Below are 18,043 nucleotides of genomic sequence, written 5' to 3'. Positions count from 1 at the left end.
GTAATTTTTTAGTAAGCGTTGAGGGTTTCAGGGTCGGTAATACGAGTAAATATTCAAATTCAGCCTTTCTTGCTGTGTGTTGAATTTTAGGCTCCTTTTAAAAGCAAAAAAACAAAATATTTTTAAAGTAAAGCTTTTAAAGTTTTTAAGTAAAGCGAGTCTGTAGAGGAAATATTTGACGATTTTTGCTTTCATGTAATGTGATGTGGTTTGATGTGCATTTTAATGTGAAGGTAGAAGGGATAGTATTATATTAGCAAGAGTATGTGGTACATATATATATATATACAAGTTGTTGTTGTTATTTTTGTTTCTGTTGTTGTAGCGGTAGAAAACATCCATGAAATAGTTTCGTAGAATGGTTGCCGAGTTAACAGTCATTGGCCGGACAAAAATCCGGGTCCGTTCCGATTACTTAGACCCGTCTGTCGTTGAAGTTATACATACTACATAACATATGTACATTTTTATTTTTGGTTGATTGGCTATTTGGATAGTTTTTCACATAAATTATTTTGGTCAAGTAAATGATGTTATCAACTATTTGACGAAGAGAGACCTGAGAACCAACCACTAATTGTTAAACTTGTTGGGACTCAAGTTGAAGACTTGCTTAGATATCTGGACCACCATGACAGATACCAAGAATTGCTTCTCTATGCACTATACCACGGCTATTCTCTCGAACACAAAAAAGAAAACTTAAAAAAAACTTGGTTTATATTTCATAAAAACATTGTTTTGTGAAATTAAGATTAACTATGCACTGACAAAAGCTTAAACCAATGTCCAAATTTCGAAACCCTCATTAAATTTAGAAAATAGCAGGAAATGCCCAAAATAAAGCCTCAGCGGCAACCTAATAATGGGCAACTCATTATTTAATCTGGCAGCTGACAATCCAGAGCTCAATTAATGTTGCGTATTGGAACAAACTACCAAAAAGCTATCGGGCAAGTGTCGGCGCCTTAGCTCCCGGGAGCACTATCAAGTAAGTACCGGGCAGAACATCAACTCGATGCATAAAGTGCCACGTTGAAAAAGTACGTGTGCGCATATACGCACATATGTATATACATATCGTGAATGCACCTACATACATGCATATGTTACTCGTGAACAGCGCTCAGCTCGGAAACTCGTAAATTACAATTTGCCTTCGGTAATTCAGCACATTTTCCGACCTGTTGTGCCTCCTGTCACGGACTTTGCTGTGTTTCTTTGCGCAAACAAACTTTAAAGTGAATGTCTTCAGAACGAAAATACACACCGACATAAAAATATTCTGCGTGGGGGGAAAATGCGCATAAGAACTGAAATCGGCATTAATGCTTCATTTAGTCATCGACATGCCGCCCTTCCGTACTAACAAAGTAGTTGCTGCTCAATTTGCATAAATGGTTTAGCACACATCCAGCTTTTCAGTTATAAAAAATCCAATTTTCGCCGATATCCACGTACAAGGTGGTAGGTCGTATCAGCTGATTCGGTTCGCAGTTTGCGTCGGTGACTAAATGAAGCATAAGACTTGTTAGATACACACACTCACATAACTGAACTGTCTTGCTTAGCTCACAGAACTGTTTAAGATTTATATTTAGAAAAAATGGAAAACAAGGCTCTGCATTTTGGGATTTATGATAATTTATCGTTAATTATTTCAAACTTATCAGCGTTTTTTGCCTTAGTGCTGGTCATTTCAAAGTCGTACGGTATTACACGATGCCCACCTCAAGCTACACAATGCATACGTATACTTGGATCACAATGCACGTTTTGCATCGTAGATCACTTGAATATTTATTCTTATGTCATATTTGCTTTGACTCACCTGATTTCTCTCTGATGTTCCTAAAATTAGTATGGCAATTCCTTCGGTTAGCTTATCTTCTGCCAAAGTGTTCTCTTAAGGCGACAAAACCACAGACACACAGGTAATTCACAATTTCCAGCTGAACGATTGCAGACGTGGTAGTTAGTTAGCAGGTTTGCTTTTACACTTTCTCTTGTTAACAAAACACAGCCCTCAATTGTCTATATAAAACTTTAATCTCTGTTTCAAACTATTCACTTTCCATTTGTGGATATTTCCCCGGATTTTTATATACCGCACGCATACATGTAAATGATGGCTAATAGCACGTATCAGTGGTTCTGCCTAGAAGGAAAAGTTATTAAATTCAAGTCTCGAAAGCAACCCCCAGAGAGAGCTTGTACATACGAGTATGTGGCACACCGAAAGGTATCACCGCCAAGAAACAACAACAAACAAAACTTATCACTTTTATTTGCACGTTATTTCTTCTTTTTAAAATTGTTTTAAATGTGAACACACGCGAGCTTCTTAATCTTGGACTTAGTTTACTTATATGGCTCTTAAAATTTATTTGATAAAATAACGCGTTTCTGAGAGCTTATTAAAAATCTGTATTCAATTTAATTTTATTATATTTATAACAGAACGAGGAATGTAGTAGTGCTATGCCGTAGACAGAATTTAGTGGCTTATCGGATGCAATGAAAGATAGTATCCTCAAAATGGAAAAGTTTAGGAAGGCTGAACAGCTGATTTGATTTTTTGAAGGAACACTTTGGCTTTCAAAACAGATTCGTGAAGTTTTAGGTGGAAAAAACTCATCAGTAGCTGCATACAGAAAATAGTTGCATTTCTATTAAAATAATTATTTAATCTGTAAGAAGCCAATTCCTCTTCAGATTCATCTCATTTTTGTCTGAGTGCTAAAGAATTCGGCGCTTGTCAATAGTCGTAATATTGAAAGAGATATTCGACAAATTGCTCCAATTTTATTCATATTTCTACTTTCTGTTTTCACTACTTTGCGGGCGAAATTTACTTGCACAATCCTTTTAAGTGACGAATCGCATAATTCGGTCAAAAAATCAGCGAATGGATATGGAATTTAATGAAAATGAATAAACGAAAACATTAAATGGCAGGTGAAAATCGCTGCAGCATACATACATACATACATATGTACATCATCGCCGCGGTCTACTGCAAAGCAAGGCGAATTGATTTTCCACAAAAATGTCTACTTGAAAACCAACTGAATTTTACTGAAATGTTGCAAACACAAGGATAACGCAATACTGAACCCGCCGACATGTGGTCGAGTAAAGAAAATGAATGAGCATTAATTTCCGCTTGTTCGTTCGTTACAAATGCTGCTGCCGAGGCTAATGTATAACCAATATGTAGTACAAAAATTGTGTAGATACATACATTTGTATATAGGCGAGTTAATAGCATAGGTAGCGAAAGGAAATCGCAACAAGTCGTGCAGCGAAGACCGTGGCGAAAGCCGTATGAGAGCGCACATTGGCTCGCGAACCATCACCCACCAACAAAGCCCGTATCATAAATGGCAACAACAAAATCAACATTGTGCCTAGGTGGTGTATGGGGTAGTATGGATGTGGGTTGTACTTTGGCTCATTCGAAATGCACCGAGTAGTACTTACTACTATGTGTAATGTAATATGTAGAATGTATACGACATGCATATGTTTCCATAGCCAATTTAGGACATGACAGCCGCACAGCAGCCGGCTTTTTATAACGACGTCGAAGAAGAGAGAAGGGCTGCTTCTCTCAAATAATCAATAATGTTATTGCTGGGCAAAACAGTGTTATGAAATATACTGCCATCACACGCTACCCCGTATGTCACCCACACTCTCACTCGCATTAACATTTTTTAATATAATGTATGCGCTTATAATATGAGCCTAACTGCAAGCATTACATTAAATATGTTATCCACTAGGTAGTTCAATGCCACTGAGACCCTCAAATGCTCTTTGGGCCTTTATCATATTTTTAACTGACTGAAGAGATATCACCTTCACTGTTTCTTTTATCACATGAACACGGCACACTAACACAGATGTGTCCACGTGAAGATGATGGGTTGGGGTCGGACAAACAGTCAAACGTGATGAAGAGAGCATACAAACAATCTTATCGCCTTATCGTAGTTGTTGGAGCCGATAGCCTCAACGCGGTCGTCGAAAAATCAACAACACTCAGTTTTCTCACACACTATTTTTATCTACGAACATATCCATGCATACAAAGTATACCTGCTCGTATACACTCGCACAGAAATATTTCTCTTTTTCATCATATTTCACCTTTCGTTAAACCGCATTAGGTGGGGTGGAGTAGACAGGCGAATAAAAAGACTGAAAAACTTTTATGCAGACATACTAAACACTCGGGACATTTGCTCGTTCTCTTAAATCCGCACAGCGACTGTACATACGTAAATGCAAATGCCTAAACCTAAATATGTATGTATTTTCATATTATGTACATATACGGTGGCATTCGTACAGGAAAACGAAGATTGACTCTGACCGTCTAGTAGTAACTTTTGTAATCGCTGGGCAAAGTGTATGATAAAAATTTTGTTGCTTTTCACTTAACGAACTTTTGCTCGAATCAAATACATAAGCGATTAGCTTATTTGGGTTTTTATTTCACTTTTGGCATTTTTTAGAACACTTTTCATTCATTAATATTTCAAATTAACGGTTTATAGTAATGAAATTTACATTTTCTTAAACTGATACGTTTGATGGATTCTTCGTTCAAACTATATTCCGATAATCTAGTATACTTCACTGTACTCGGCAACGTCTTTACTTTGACTCAATTCTGTGCAACCCAATTCAACTTGCATACTTTTTCATGGCCCCCCTCAAGCGTTTTGGGGCGCATACGCTCTGCGATGGCTCTCGCTCTCCCTCCCTCTCTCTTTTAGCATACGTTCAATATTCTCTCTTCTACAGAGTTGTATGTTGGTGTACTTTGGACAAGTAGGGTTACATTTTCCGATACTAAATATTGTTAACTAAATTCTTTTTAAGCTCGCTTGCTTAGACTTGATTGCTTTGCATTCGGACGTGCGTTCGGATAGGTTGAAAAAATTCATTAGTTCTTTGAATTCTAGACTAGAAATATGTATATAAATTGCAGTTTCTGAATTTGTTCTTATAATGTCCCTTTCAGAATTATTTTTATCGTAAATTCGATTATTTTGCGCAATACCTTTCAGAAATTGTCTATTCTGATAATTATGTAAAAATTGTTTTTGAAATATCAAAATTACATAAATTTAAATTTTTAAACCGAGGATCAATATTTCGAGTGTACCATAAATCTTTTGTATTTGGACGATTCCTATATGTCAAATTCATCGTTTCTGGCAACACTATCCCGTAACACTTGCCAGCACTTGGTTTAGTTATCCGTTGTTTTTTGTTTGACAGTTGCTATTTTGTGTTTTTCTTCTTTTCCAATAATAGTGAACAGCACATAGACAAAAATTTTTAAACGAAAAACTTTAATTTCACTTTCACTAAGCTAAACAACTATTTCCGTTTTGTCGAAGAACAAAAGCCGCCAATTTGCAAAGTATTCATCTTTTGTTATAATCCAATTGTAAGACGTAGAGGCATACAGAAGCCATGTCTAGAATACGTACTGTTTTGCAAGTGATTACCAAGGCAGAGGAGTAATAGAAATTGTTGAAAATATAAAACAGTCAGTAAATGATTAAGTACGTAAATTGAGGTGACCAACGACTGCAGGCGAAGCGCGGGTGATCAATTGTACTTAAGTACAACTAGTGCGATAGATAGTAAATTGAGTGTTAGTGATTTTGTAACGTAAATATATATTAGCTATTTAAGAGAATTTTTAAGAATCGCAAGTTTCGAAAGTGGCACCGAGTTTTACAAGAAATTTGGAGCACCACTTACTAGATGTGTGCGCAATATATGCAAAGCCAAATCCTGACCATTAACCTATAGCTAGCCCTCAGAACAAGCACACAAATTTATACCGAAACAGTTCATGTCAGCAGCAATGGGCAATTATGATGGTGAGAGTAAAAAATCAACAGCTTTAGGCAGTTGTATGGCGGCACTAAAATGGATACCAGTCATATTCATCGCGGCTGTTATCGCATGGTCCTATTATGCGTATGTGGTGTCGCTTTGCTTACGTACGTATCAAATATAATTGCCTCGTTTGCAGTAATTAAATTACAGTTATATGTTTATTTTCAGTATCCATCGAAAACGTCTTTGAACAAATTGTTTTTCTGATATTTTATCATATAATATGTGTATTGTTTTTCTGGTCCTATTGGAATACCATCTTTACACCAGTCGGTACAGTTCCCCCGAATGTAAGTGTAAGCACACAGTGCACTGCATTGTTGTAAATACATACATATGTGTATACGTTTGCGGTTTAATGCAATCGTACATTTTACGGTTATCAATTCTTATCTGAAATGTTTGCGTTATCGCAATTTATTATTATCCCGAAAGCCCCTACTTCATGTAACAGGTGCGAAACTTATTAAAAAATGTTTTATATTAATCGAAATGAGTCAGTATTTTATAAAGAATTTAATCAGCGATCCATTATAAGTATGTATGAATTATTAAATTTTTTTGCCGATCACAATGCTTGAGTCAGTTTGTATATTTTTCGTTTTCAACTTTAGTATTTGAGAAGCTAAACCGGATATATTATGACGTCATATTTGATACGGTTTGGGTTTTAGCTAAATACTTTGCAATTCTGTTTTCTTTTCGAATATTTAGTACGAAAATAAATTAATACCTTACATTTCTCTTATTACAAGACTTTACCTAAAAGCGTTAATTTCGATTTTTCCTTACTTTGGGAAGAATTTAAATACAATTTTTTAATTGAATATGGTGGCCAAAATTATATCTCCAAAACCGTTAATAATTATGCTTTCAAGCCGAAACACTTTAAGTACTCTAAAATTATTTTAAATACAAGGGATTTTTTACGGATAATTTTTGTTGTATAAGTAAATTTTGTTTTTCAACCTCTCACAGTGGCGAATTCCAGAAGCAGAAATAGAGCACATATTTCATGCTGACACTCAGGATCAACAAAAGAGAATACTAGAAAATTTTGCCAAGACGCTGCCAGTCACAAATCGGTTTGCTTTAAATGAATATTATCAATTTTCTTTAATTCAAATGTATGTCTTTCCTCTTAATTCGTTGTTAGCACACTGAATGGTTCGGTGCGTTTCTGTGAAAAATGCAAAATAATCAAGCCAGATCGTGCACATCACTGTAGTGTCTGTGGTGCTTGTGTACTCAAAATGGATCATCATTGTCCGTGGGTTAACAATTGTGTCAACTTCACAAACTACAAATATTTTGTACTCTTTTTGGGCTATGCGTTACTTTATTGCCTTTATGTGGCCTTAACATCGTTGGAGTATTTCATACGCTTCTGGCGGGTAAGTGCAAACTCACACACACAAATACTATTTTTTCTTTGCTGTATGCATGTGGCATGTTTTGATCAAGTAGTTGTTATTATTTACACTGAATTCCATACAAAATCAAACAATTACAAAATTGTTCAAAAATGAAGTTGGAACTTTCACAACAGGGCGATTTGAATAGTGGCATGGGACGGTTTAACATAGTGTTCCTGTTCTTTGTATCGATAATGTTTGCAATAAGTTTGGTGAGCCTATTCGGTTACCATGTCTACTTGACGCTTATGAATCGTACAACGTTAGGTGAGCTAATAGCAAAAACATATTTTATCAAATTGAAACAATTTCCTAATGAATATACCCTAAATTCTTTAGAGGCTTTTCGAGCGCCAATATTCCGCATTGGTGGCCCAGACAAGAATGGCTTCAATTTGGGTAAATACGCCAATTTCCAGGAAGTGTTCGGTGATAACTGGAAACTGTGGTTTTTGCCAGTCTACACGAGGTAACTTTTGTTGCTTATATGATTTTTGTATATATTTTTCGTAGTATGTGTGTTTTCAACATTTTTTATTTGTTCACAAATTTGCTGATATGTGCAATTTACATGTGTGTGCAGCTTTTTCGTTTTTGCAATTTGTTAAATGTTATTTGCTTTAGAATGTGCACTACTGAGTAAACAATTCTCCTCTGCCTTAAATATACCTTTAATTCTTATTTTCTGATTTCTACTGAATGTAAATAGCATTTTTATATAAAAAAAAATTTATTTGGCAAATTAAAAACATGTTTATTACATATCAGTTAGTTATATCCGTTCACTCATGCGCAGTTAATGTGAGCATTTACTTTTTTATTTTTATTAACTATGATTTCGTATTCAATCTTAATTTTAATCATTTAACTCAACGAAAATGTAGTTGTAAGTTTTTAATAATATCTGAAAATAAGAAAATTAACCATTTATTTGTATTTGTTGCGAACAGAATTTAGTATCTAAGTATGGGCAGAGTGCCTTGCTTTGTGACAATACGAATTTTTAAGCTTCGCAATTAAGATTAAATTAATTAAACATATTCTTACCGTTTTGAGTGTCTGGACAATGAGATTGTAGGTCACTGACTCCAGAATTGATTCGCACGAGGACTATTTTGAGAAAAGGCGAAGTGTACATAATAGGTCACTGGTACGCACTTCCACATTCCGTTCATTTAAAATTTTTTTATAGTTGCAATAGCGCTCGGCTTCGAATGTATGTAATACAAAAATATATAAGTATGTAAGGTTTGAAAAAGACGAATAGCGATAAAAATTAGCTAATCATTAATATATATAAGAACTTGAGAATGTGATATAAAAGAAATAGCATTAAAAGAGAATTTGATAACAATGAGTGACGAAAAAATCCTCGTCTGGACGCAGTCTTATTGGAATTCGCCAGAATTGGAAAGTGTGTTGAGGTATAGTTATTTTGATCACCCAATTTCCAAAAAATGTTTTTTTCTTGAAACAAGAGTTGCTTAGTTCTTATAGCTAGCTTTTTTTAATCATCGTAATGAAAGTGTCTTATGCTTTGACTTAGTTCAAATGAAACGATGAATCCTTCTGTCAATACCTTGTCCTCCTTACTATCCTAAATCTTCGGTGCATTCTGTGCAAAATGCGAAATAATCAAATAGAAATGCTGCGCACACAAAATAATAACAATAACACATTTAACTGTAAACGACCGTGGAAAAATTACTAAAACCAAATAACAAAATTAAACTCGAATAATTTTCATTACCACACTCATATTTGTCGCAGTGTCGGCGATGGATTGACGTACACAACTCAAAAGCAGCATCAGATGCAGTCATACGACTCCATGGGCGATACCACGCAGCGAACCAGGTTAGCATATGAAGCATTAAATCCAGTTAAATAGTGCGCAGATAAGTTCAAATGTAATGTAGCAGCTTGGCAACGCTAGTAGAACCAAAACAAATAAAATAAAATTTTCCGAACTGTTTTATGCTACTCGCAGCATTTTTTCTTATCCACGCCCATTACATTTCACATTTTTTATTTTAAATTGAGTAAATACCCATACACATCTTTTTGTTGTTTTTTTGTTATTGCTATTATCTACATCAAACAAAAACAAAAACGAAAACAACACAGCCAACATGAGTTGCTGCGCGAAGACGATACACTGCCACTGAATATGACTGGCGCTGCTGTCGGCTCAGTATCTGCGGCTTCCACTGCAACGGTGAAATCGGTTGTTGGCGCTGGAGTCAATGGAATGGTGGCTGTAATACCAGTTCAGCCGGCACAACCGGTGGAAGCGACCACACCAACAGCGACCGACATAGAAGTTTTAGTTGTGCCAACTATGGACACTGCCAACGGGAATGTGATTATCAATATGAGAGACTTGGAAAGCAGTAATGACGAACAGCAGCAACAACGAAATAATCAAAACGTTTAGAATTAGCTAAATATGTGGCTACATTCATATTTTAGTTCGCTGCAGAATATCCAACGATTAGTTATTTAAAAAATTAAAAATTATATAAATACATAATTAAAGACCGCGACGACTTCAATTGCGATTCGAAATCAATAGAATTAAGCCGTTAGTGAACCCCTAAATATATCATTTTTTTTTTTTTTTTAAATTGAAAAAGGTAATTTAATTACAATTACAATTTATATATATAGCACTAGCGGTTAAGCCATCAGCTTAAATATATCATAGTACTCCTTTATGTATGCCATTGGAATTGAGATAATTATGAAGGCCATTGGTGGGCCTTTCAAATTGTTATTTATAAAGCTGAAAAAATATAAGGAAAAAATCGGGTTAAAACGAGACTCTGAAGATTTTCCAGTACTTTATAACTGAATTGTTAAAAACCTACAATTCTCCTTTTTAGTAGGGAAAATATCTTGTTGATTTTGTTATTTAGTCTTATTATATTGGAAATATTTCCCGAAGTAATTTTTTTTTAGTTTTGTATTGAGGACGAAGGCGTTGACGAATATCAGAACGCTGGAAAATTTTACAATATAAACTGCATTTAAAAACTAAACTAAGCTGCATACATATGATCGCAAAAGAGAAAAGTAGGAAAAAATATTCCTTTTGAATCAACGATATCTTCATAGTACATACCTAATAATGATTAGAAGGTCATATATGTATATAATAAGTGTGTTTTAATTTAATGTTTTAAAAAAGCATTTAAAAATTCTTATGAACAAATGTCTATCTGTATATATATATACATATTTACACTAGAGTAATGTTAAGTAAGTGCTTGTTAGAATAAGCCTTTTATACTTTAATTCCTTTTGGTATTTTTATGTTTTACATTGTAAAATATTTTCATTTAACTCTCACTTTTACTTTTCATTGAAGCCTCTTTCAACTTATTATGGAAAAATTGAAATAGAAAAGGCATGCAATGCCAAGTGGCTAAAAGCTCACGCAGCTCATGACATTGTAGTGATCTTCCTCTTTGACCACCAGTGTCTTTATTGTATAAAATATTAATTTATCGATGTAATACCCTCATGCTAAGTGTGTATATTTCACTGAAAAATGTAATTGGTTTATCTATTTATCTATCTACTGCATACATACATACATGCATACATATTGCGTAATTTTGTAATACATTCAAAACTATAATAATATACTTTTTAATACCGAATTTCGTACAATTAATTCTTAAATATTTTAAATGTATTTAGTAGTTTCTTATTTGAGTAAACGATGGAATTATGCAAAACAATTTTGTGTTTTTAATTTGCCAAATTCACTTTCAGTCGCTAGTCAGCAGCGTTTTTGAAAACACTGAGTAATTGTGCATGATTTATTTATTTATTATATCTAAATTAAATGTTCGTTAATTCGTGGAAAGAAAATTGAAAAACCATGAAATCAATACGGAGAAAACGGACTTGAAAATGGTCACAATACAAAATTCCGCTCAGAAATTAGCGAATCATGGGAGTTAGGAATTCATAGTTAGAGTTCCTACATACGTTAAGTATTGTATGAATTTCATAAAATTTAATAAACATCTGGTATTTATATGTATTTATCTGCTCGAATATCAAAGCTTCTATTCTGGAAAATGTATATTAGCAATTATAGCACACATATTCTTCTCCCCTTTTCGAACAGCATGGGTGATGGCATCAGCTATCCAATACGTCATTTAGATGAGGATGCCGAATCGTTGCTGGGCAATAGCGATACGCGCATTGAAATGGAGGAGGATATCTTTCCAGAGACTCGTTTTCACAACACGTACATTCCATAGTTGATAATTTCTGACGATAACGTGGCTTCTTATTATATTTAGTTGAAAGACGGAGTCCATTATTTTACGTTATTCTTCTTATATAATTTTAGAATGTGATTCTCTAAATTTTGAGTTATTATTGCGGTCACGTTCTGATATTGTCAAAAACTCAACGAAAATAAGCTAAATTTTTAGAAAAAATGTGGTACATACATATACCTACTATGTACATACATATTTATAAAATTTATATGTTTTTAGTCTTATAATCATTATGCATTAAGACTTAGTTTCGGTGGCACTGCGTAGTTCTACACAATATACAAATATACCGACTCGGTGCTTGGTGGATACTTCTGAACCGGACTGACAAACGAAATTTGTGCAGTTTCTATTCGCTAAATTTTGTGTAGCGAAAAGATAAATAATAATGTATGTATGTATTGAAAAAGTATTACAATTAAATGAAATTATAAAAAATAATGTACAATATATTAGTTAATAAGTTTCCTACCAAAACCATATTTATACATATGTATGTGTGAACGTATTTCATATCAAAGCAAAAATGTGGCAAGGAGGCAAAGTAATTATAATGTTTAAAAGCAACCGATTGCAAATAGAAGCAGAAAAGTGTAATAAGTTTTAATTTATTTAAATACGCAGTATTTTCCAAAATAAAATTTTTATTTAAATGCTTTTAATTCTGCTTAGTCTGTAAAATGTGTGTCACTCTTGAATGCTTATACTCTAAGAAGCCTCGTTTTGCAGCTTTCTCAGTTCATTACTCGTAATTAGAAGCTCTATTCGTTTGTTGCTAATAAATCCTGAGAAACATGCTAATCCTGAGGACTGTGGACGGATATAAGATGAGTTAGTTTATCAGAAGTCATTCCATAATCCATACTTTTTTAGGTTCGTACATTTAGAGGTTTCATACAAATAAAAATGTCTCACATGACCTGCTCTGACACATTTCCAGCTTAAACTCACCTAATTGAGTTATTTTCCAAACCAAAATCAATCACCATAGCAGATTTTTTTTTTTAATGAGATAAGCATTTCCTGTAGATATGTACCTACGGTTTTTACTCATTTATGTGCATATGCACATGTGTATGTTCAGGTACAATATTTAGGTTACGTTTAGCGCTAACATCTTTATGTACATATATGTATGTAAAAACATGCACTGGTACCTAAAATAAACATAAAAAAAAATATTGGTTTTTAGCAAAATGTATTGAAATTGAGAAGAAACCACAAAAACTGGTTTAATTTTACAGTCTAATCTATATCAATTAAAACAAAACATTATAAATAATTATAGGTGTTAGTGAGCTGTGTAAAAATAATACAAACCAAAAGTAGAATATAAGAAAAATGTAACCAACGGCAAAACCAACATAACCGGCATAACAGTTTCGCACAAAACAAAATTCAAAATTTTATCAGAATATAAGGCTATGTGACGCGTAGACGTAGATGGACGTAGATGTGAGCAAATGTGTACATAGGTCTGCTCAGAACAATAAATACTACTGCGACACTAAAGTTTCATCTGTTGCAAGTACAATATTATTTGCTATTAAATAAATTTATTTTCATGAAAAAGGCTCACGGTCGCGAAATGCAAAGTTCACTGGAATACAGCATTTATAAAGATCCATTTATGTATATATTTTGTTTAGAGTATGTAAACTTCATATATGCAAGCTGTTAACTCCATCTAACTGGAGCTTGCATAAATAGTTATTCGTAAGCGTGGATTATTAGTAATAGATAATAAATCTTTACAGAAAACATACATTTTGAATTGATTCATTGTGGGGAAAATTAGATATACCAATATATTTATTATACAAAAAATCTCAATATGATCATTTGTACATTAACAAGTAAAAAGGCATATGATGATGAAATAATGTCAATAGTTGGAAGTGTTCGTTCAAAAAGTCTCATATTCAATTTCATCTTAAGAATATATGTATGTATATCTTTTAAATGCAGGTTAAAAGGACATACAAAGGTCTATTGTTTAAAATGTTTATAAACAATTTATAATATAATGATTATTTAGTTTCCTACAGTATTAATTAAACTTAATTAGTCAAAGCGACTTAGATCCCCTAAATCTTTAGTTGGTACCATTGATTGGATCTCATTCGTTGGCACTACTTCGAAGTCGTCATCAATCTTACTCGAGGCATTATTAAATTGCATTGAAGCTTCTGAAGGTGCACGCTGGTTTTCATCTCTTGAATTTTTAAGTGTCGTTTTACTTTCCATTATATTCTTTCGGTGCTCTTCCTCGTTATCCTCATGACTGTTCACATGTTCTTCAAATTTACGTTTTTTGTTTTTCTTATTACTTTTAATCACATCTGGACGGATGCCAGTATCATCACTGCGCGGCAGTTGGTATTCATCAAGTTTCTCCTCCACTTCCGGTACACTGGGTTCGAATTTTTCCTGCAGTGCTGCCAAAGCAATTAACAATGCCTCCTCCGTGCGAATTGTACGCGACCCTTGACGTGGCAACACATTCACATAATGATCAAAGAGTAGAGCAGGGTCATCTACATTCAATTTTTCATCATTAGCCAGGGCCTCTTCGAGACCTTTTAAACCGCCAAATACAATAAGTAGATGGTTGAATTTGTACGAACGGTTTGGCACCTCGTGCACATTAGTACCACGATCGGAAGTACCTATTGTAAGATCATACCCACCAGCAAAGGGACCCCTTGTGAAAATTTCAGCAAGAGAATGAGCAATCCGTACTGAATAACCCCAATAAATGCCTGTTTCTCGTCGGGGTTCTTCTGGGCTGACAATTTTGCCCCGCAGTTTCTTGTTGTTATCTAGAAAAATTTAAAACGATCAAATCTCTATAAACAATAAAATCAATTAAGTATACCTTTCACATTATCCAGCTTAACTGTGACGCGGACACCCGGTTCAATGGCTTTATTAACTAACACGTCATTCAATAAGCCCACGTTAACATACGAATGACCGTCTTTTGCCTTTTTGTCCGAAATTATGCCTTCACGATATAGAAACACGTTTTGTTGACGCAAGTGATGTGGCGTGTCCAATGGATTCAACAAGCCCGAGTACTTTAAATCTTTATGTAAGGGGAAAAAGAACTTTCGTAGATATTGAGGACATTCCAAGTACTGAAGGATACGCGCTAATTGCAAGCAACTACTCCGCACTGTTGGCGGCCGGGAATCACCACCGTTTGCCTTTTCTTCACCATCATCAGAGTCATAATTACGTTTCGTTTCACGTGCCGTTGCCACACCTACATCATCGAACACTATTACTTCATGTACACGGAAAATACAAGCAGCGCGCGCGATTTGGCCAGCCACATAGGAACGTAGTTCGGCAGATTGTGCATTCTCCAATATAGAACCTGGTACCGCTATGCTTATTGTTGAAGGATCGGCTTTAATATTGTCTTTACCTTCATCATTAGCCTTAGCTCCCTCGAGGACAGACTGTGAATTTTTATCCAAATCTTTCAGCAGTTTCTCCTGTTTACGTTGCTTTTTTAGAGCTTTTCGTTCCTCATTAATTTTTTTCCATGATTTTGGTGGCTCCTTTCCTATCAAGACTGGTGGCATTTTTAATTTTCCTATAATTTGTAATTGTTTTGATTTTAAATACCGAAATATTAACTTAAGGAATTATAAAAATTGTTTACGATATTTGTGAAATGCACGTGTAGAAAATGGAAAGAATTTTGTGGTGAATATAATTTTTGACAGTTAATGATCAGCTGGTCATAATCATAATTTTTCTTTTGATATTTTAATTCGTAGTTTTGATATCGTTTTGTTTGGTTTTATTTATTATTTATTATTTGTGGTAAAGATCTCAAAATAAAAGTACAATGAGCCGAGAAGTATTGGCGCCACCATTACAACGAATGGACAACAATCGCTGTTATCGTGTGAATTTAATACATGAAGACTTTGGTAATCAACTAGCAGCTATGCAGCGCAAAGAACATAAACTTGAAACAACAAATAGCGAAACTGCATATATGGAGCAAGGTATGTACAAATGTCGCTTTTACCATTTACACATCCTATACTCGATTATAATTCTAGACTTGTATGCTGAAGATGACGATGATGAGCAAGAAGATAGCGAAAATTTGCAAATAGAGGAACTTAAAAGCGGTCATTATAAGCTGACTATGCATGTTGCACAGTAAGAGGCTATTACCTTGTTTTTAATGCCAATTTAATCAGAATCCCTTCATTTTAGGAGTTTTTATGGTGGCTTGATCGGTTTCAAAGGCAGCACGAAACGGCGCATTGAATCAGAAACGCGTACAGAAATTTTTATTCCACGCGCTAGAGAAGGTCCGAAACAAGTCGAAGATATCACTATAAAAGGTCAGTTGTAAATATATTTATATTATAAAATTTATATCACTTTTACAACTTTTCAGGTAAAACACGAATAAACGTTATGACGGCTCGTAGAAAGATTAATTTGCTAATAGTTTCTCTGCGCAAACGTATGCGACCAACACATTTTGCCTGTGTACCATTAAGTTATGGTGAAATAAAGGAGCGATTCTGTGAATTTAAGGTACAAATAAGTTTTATATTTATAAATTTACTTATATAGATTTTCTTACCTCAGAAAGAACTACTGGAGCTTAATTTGCCGGGTATTGATGAAATGCTTTTCCAAACAGAGGAGTGCATACATTTAACATTAAGCACATGCGTATTGCTAGATGCCGCTGAGCGTTCTAAAGCTGTAGATATATTACAAAGTTGCAAGTACGAGATACTGTATTGTTTTCGAATTTTATATATATATAAATTAGTTTTTTTTAATCAAGGGCATATCTCTCTGACCTACGAACACCATTTCAAATTGAAGTTAGGGGACTGGAAATTATGAATGATGACCCAAGTGCAGTACGCGTATTATATGCCCGAGTAGAATCCCCTGAATTACAAAAATTTGCTGATTTGGCACTGCAGCCATTTTTGCGTAGTGGTTTAGGGTTTGATGATTATGAGCGAGATAATGTGAAACTGCATATGACTATAATGAATAATCGGTATCGCAAACAGTTAGACGCGAAAGCAGCAGGCTCTTTCGATGCACGTGAAATATTAAAACGTTACGGTGATTACAATTTTGGAAGAGTGGAGTGTAGTGAGGTCCATCTGTGTGTGATGCATCATACATCGGGTGATGAACATGGAACATTCTACAAAATCACTGGAAGCTTAAAGTTCTAAATCGATGCTAAATCAATATTTACATTTTATTTTAATTTCCAAATAAAAATGGTCGCGTTCATCTCAATATTTGTTGCTCGACCCCCCCCTTTTTGTAGTACTTTCAAATATGAAATCATTTTAAATTCAAATAAAACACATTTAACCACTCTTTAAAAATATCTGCATTTATTCTTATCTTTCAATATTAATAAATTAATCGTTTACTATATTACATTCAAAATTTTCACTTATCTAGTTCGCTTTTATGTTGTAAACACCGATTTTCATGCCATTTTGTTTTTTTGTGATTTTTAGTAACTTGTTTTTAGCGTTTATAACTTTTCATCTGCTAGCTATGCATACATATTTATGTAAGTATGTTTGATTGTGAAAAAATATTTCAAATTAAAAAATAATTCATTCCATATTGTATGTGATTTCTTGCTCATTTAACTTGCAAACTTCGAAATAATTTTATAGTATTTTTATTTTATAAAAATCAAACTAAAATGCTAATGTATTAGCCTTTTATTGCTTTTAGTTTATTTTTAAAAAAATCAAATAAAGTTGTGTCATTTCAGCAGAAAACGAGTTATGAATCCAATATTTTTGCTTAGGAAATAAGATAAACTTTACTCGCAAATAAAAGGCGATAAACACTAGGCATTTATTTCAATAGGAATCAAAAGAAAGTTTATTTATAACACGAAGACTCTTAAATTGATGAAAAAAATCATAATGGATTCTGCTCCTATCACATCCTTTCTGAACCAGTCACAACATTCAATGCTTCATCCAAAAAGGAGGTATAAAATAAACTCGAATATCAAATTTCTTCAGACACACATACAGTGTGTCATTCCATTAGTACTAGTTATTTTAATAAGTGTATACAAAGTATTCGTAACAAATAATTTAAAAATTTGCGCATTCATTTATGCGTTACACGCTCTAAGTGGCATCCGCACAATAATTCAAAGGAATTTGAGGCGATTTTTGTTGTAGCGCGTCTTATTTCAATTTACCTTTCACATTTTATGTTAAATGTTTTGTTCTTTAACTGAGTATAATAAATTCGCGTTGTTCATATAATTTATTTTCTTTTTAGGATTTCTTATTTGTCAGCTGTGTTTTGTTGTCATTTAGTTTCTTCTTTTACTGTTACAAATTTTCA

The 18,043-nt window shown here is 33.8% G+C and overlaps 4 protein-coding genes and 1 long non-coding RNA gene across 20 annotated transcripts in view; 2 read left to right on the top strand and 3 right to left on the bottom strand.

Annotated features, from left to right (window-relative positions):
* Positions 1-4,693, bottom strand: part of LOC126755428 (cAMP-dependent protein kinase type II regulatory subunit) — an 80,455-nt gene extending 75,762 nt beyond the window's left edge. The window contains exons 1-2 of one of the 10 annotated variants that reach the window (XM_050467992.1): positions 4,579-4,693; positions 1,832-2,158 (exon numbers count right to left, since the gene is read on the bottom strand). The gene's annotated coding sequence lies outside the window, so the exon portion shown is untranslated. The other 9 variants (XM_050467994.1, XM_050467991.1, XM_050467993.1 and 6 more) reach the window with 9 other exon arrangements.
* A 578-nt stretch (positions 4,694-5,271) lies between these two features.
* LOC126755427 (palmitoyltransferase ZDHHC15B) lies at positions 5,272-13,412 on the top strand. 7 transcript variants are annotated; one of them, XM_050467986.1, is made up of 8 exons: positions 5,280-6,032; positions 6,097-6,218; positions 6,907-7,013; positions 7,085-7,322; positions 7,478-7,610; positions 7,683-7,812; positions 9,114-9,200; positions 11,485-13,412. In XM_050467986.1, the coding sequence occupies exons 1-8, from the start codon at positions 5,882-5,884 to the stop codon at positions 11,621-11,623; spliced, it is 1,107 nt and encodes a 368-aa protein (XP_050323943.1). In that variant the 5' UTR covers positions 5,280-5,881; the 3' UTR covers positions 11,624-13,412. The 7 variants fall into 7 exon arrangements, with proteins under 7 accessions (XP_050323942.1, XP_050323939.1, XP_050323944.1 ...); XM_050467984.1 differs by lacking the exon at positions 11,485-13,412 and adding an exon at positions 9,471-11,022; XM_050467983.1 differs by lacking the exon at positions 11,485-13,412 and adding an exon at positions 9,471-11,022 and having other exon boundaries at positions 7,460-7,610.
* On the bottom strand, positions 8,085-9,156 carry LOC126755431 (uncharacterized). Its single transcript, XR_007666486.1, has 3 exons — positions 9,058-9,156; positions 8,391-8,928; positions 8,085-8,247 (listed from the first exon to the last, which is right to left on the bottom strand). It is a non-coding gene; the product is annotated as an uncharacterized LOC126755431 (long non-coding RNA).
* Positions 13,413-13,637: 225 nt separating the features above from the next.
* Positions 13,638-15,354, bottom strand: LOC126755425 (putative methyltransferase C9orf114). The gene is made up of 2 exons (XM_050467979.1): positions 14,526-15,354; positions 13,638-14,469 (listed from the first exon to the last, which is right to left on the bottom strand). The coding sequence occupies exons 1-2, from the start codon at positions 15,238-15,240 to the stop codon at positions 13,712-13,714; spliced, it is 1,473 nt and encodes a 490-aa protein (XP_050323936.1). The 5' UTR covers positions 15,241-15,354; the 3' UTR covers positions 13,638-13,711.
* Positions 15,355-15,426: 72 nt separating this feature from the next.
* On the top strand, positions 15,427-17,046 carry LOC126755430 (activating signal cointegrator 1 complex subunit 1). Its single transcript, XM_050468003.1, has 6 exons — positions 15,427-15,672; positions 15,730-15,832; positions 15,890-16,020; positions 16,077-16,219; positions 16,274-16,416; positions 16,479-17,046. Exons 1-6 carry the CDS (start codon positions 15,510-15,512, stop codon positions 16,885-16,887), a joined length of 1,092 nt encoding a protein of 363 aa, XP_050323960.1. The 5' UTR covers positions 15,427-15,509; the 3' UTR covers positions 16,888-17,046.
* Positions 17,047-18,043: the final 997 nt, after the last annotated feature.

The sequence above is a fragment of the Bactrocera neohumeralis genome, chromosome 4, assembly GCF_024586455.1.
Source record: "Bactrocera neohumeralis isolate Rockhampton chromosome 4, APGP_CSIRO_Bneo_wtdbg2-racon-allhic-juicebox.fasta_v2, whole genome shotgun sequence".
Taxonomy (NCBI): domain Eukaryota; kingdom Metazoa; phylum Arthropoda; class Insecta; order Diptera; family Tephritidae; genus Bactrocera; species Bactrocera neohumeralis.
This window is presented reverse-complemented; position numbering and strand designations above follow the sequence as displayed.

Coding starts and splice junctions, on each gene's coding strand:
- LOC126755427 (XM_050467982.1), top strand. CDS start 5,882: ATGTCAGCAGCAATGGGCAATTATGATGGTGAGAGTAAAAAATCAACA. Junction 6,033..6,096: donor TGTGGTGTCGCTTTGCTTAC/GTACGTATCAAA, acceptor GTTTATTTTCAG/TATCCATCGAAAACGTCTTT. Junction 7,014..7,084: donor ACGCTGCCAGTCACAAATCG/GTTTGCTTTAAA, acceptor ATTCGTTGTTAG/CACACTGAATGGTTCGGTGC.
- LOC126755425 (XM_050467979.1), bottom strand. CDS start 15,240: ATGCCACCAGTCTTGATAGGAAAGGAGCCACCAAAATCATGGAAAAAA. Junction 14,470..14,525: donor TAAGCTGGATAATGTGAAAG/GTATACTTAATT, acceptor AAATTTTTCTAG/ATAACAACAAGAAACTGCGG.
- LOC126755430 (XM_050468003.1), top strand. CDS start 15,510: ATGAGCCGAGAAGTATTGGCGCCACCATTACAACGAATGGACAACAAT. Junction 16,021..16,076: donor CGAAGATATCACTATAAAAG/GTCAGTTGTAAA, acceptor ACAACTTTTCAG/GTAAAACACGAATAAACGTT. Junction 16,417..16,478: donor GATATATTACAAAGTTGCAA/GTACGAGATACT, acceptor TTTTTAATCAAG/GGCATATCTCTCTGACCTAC.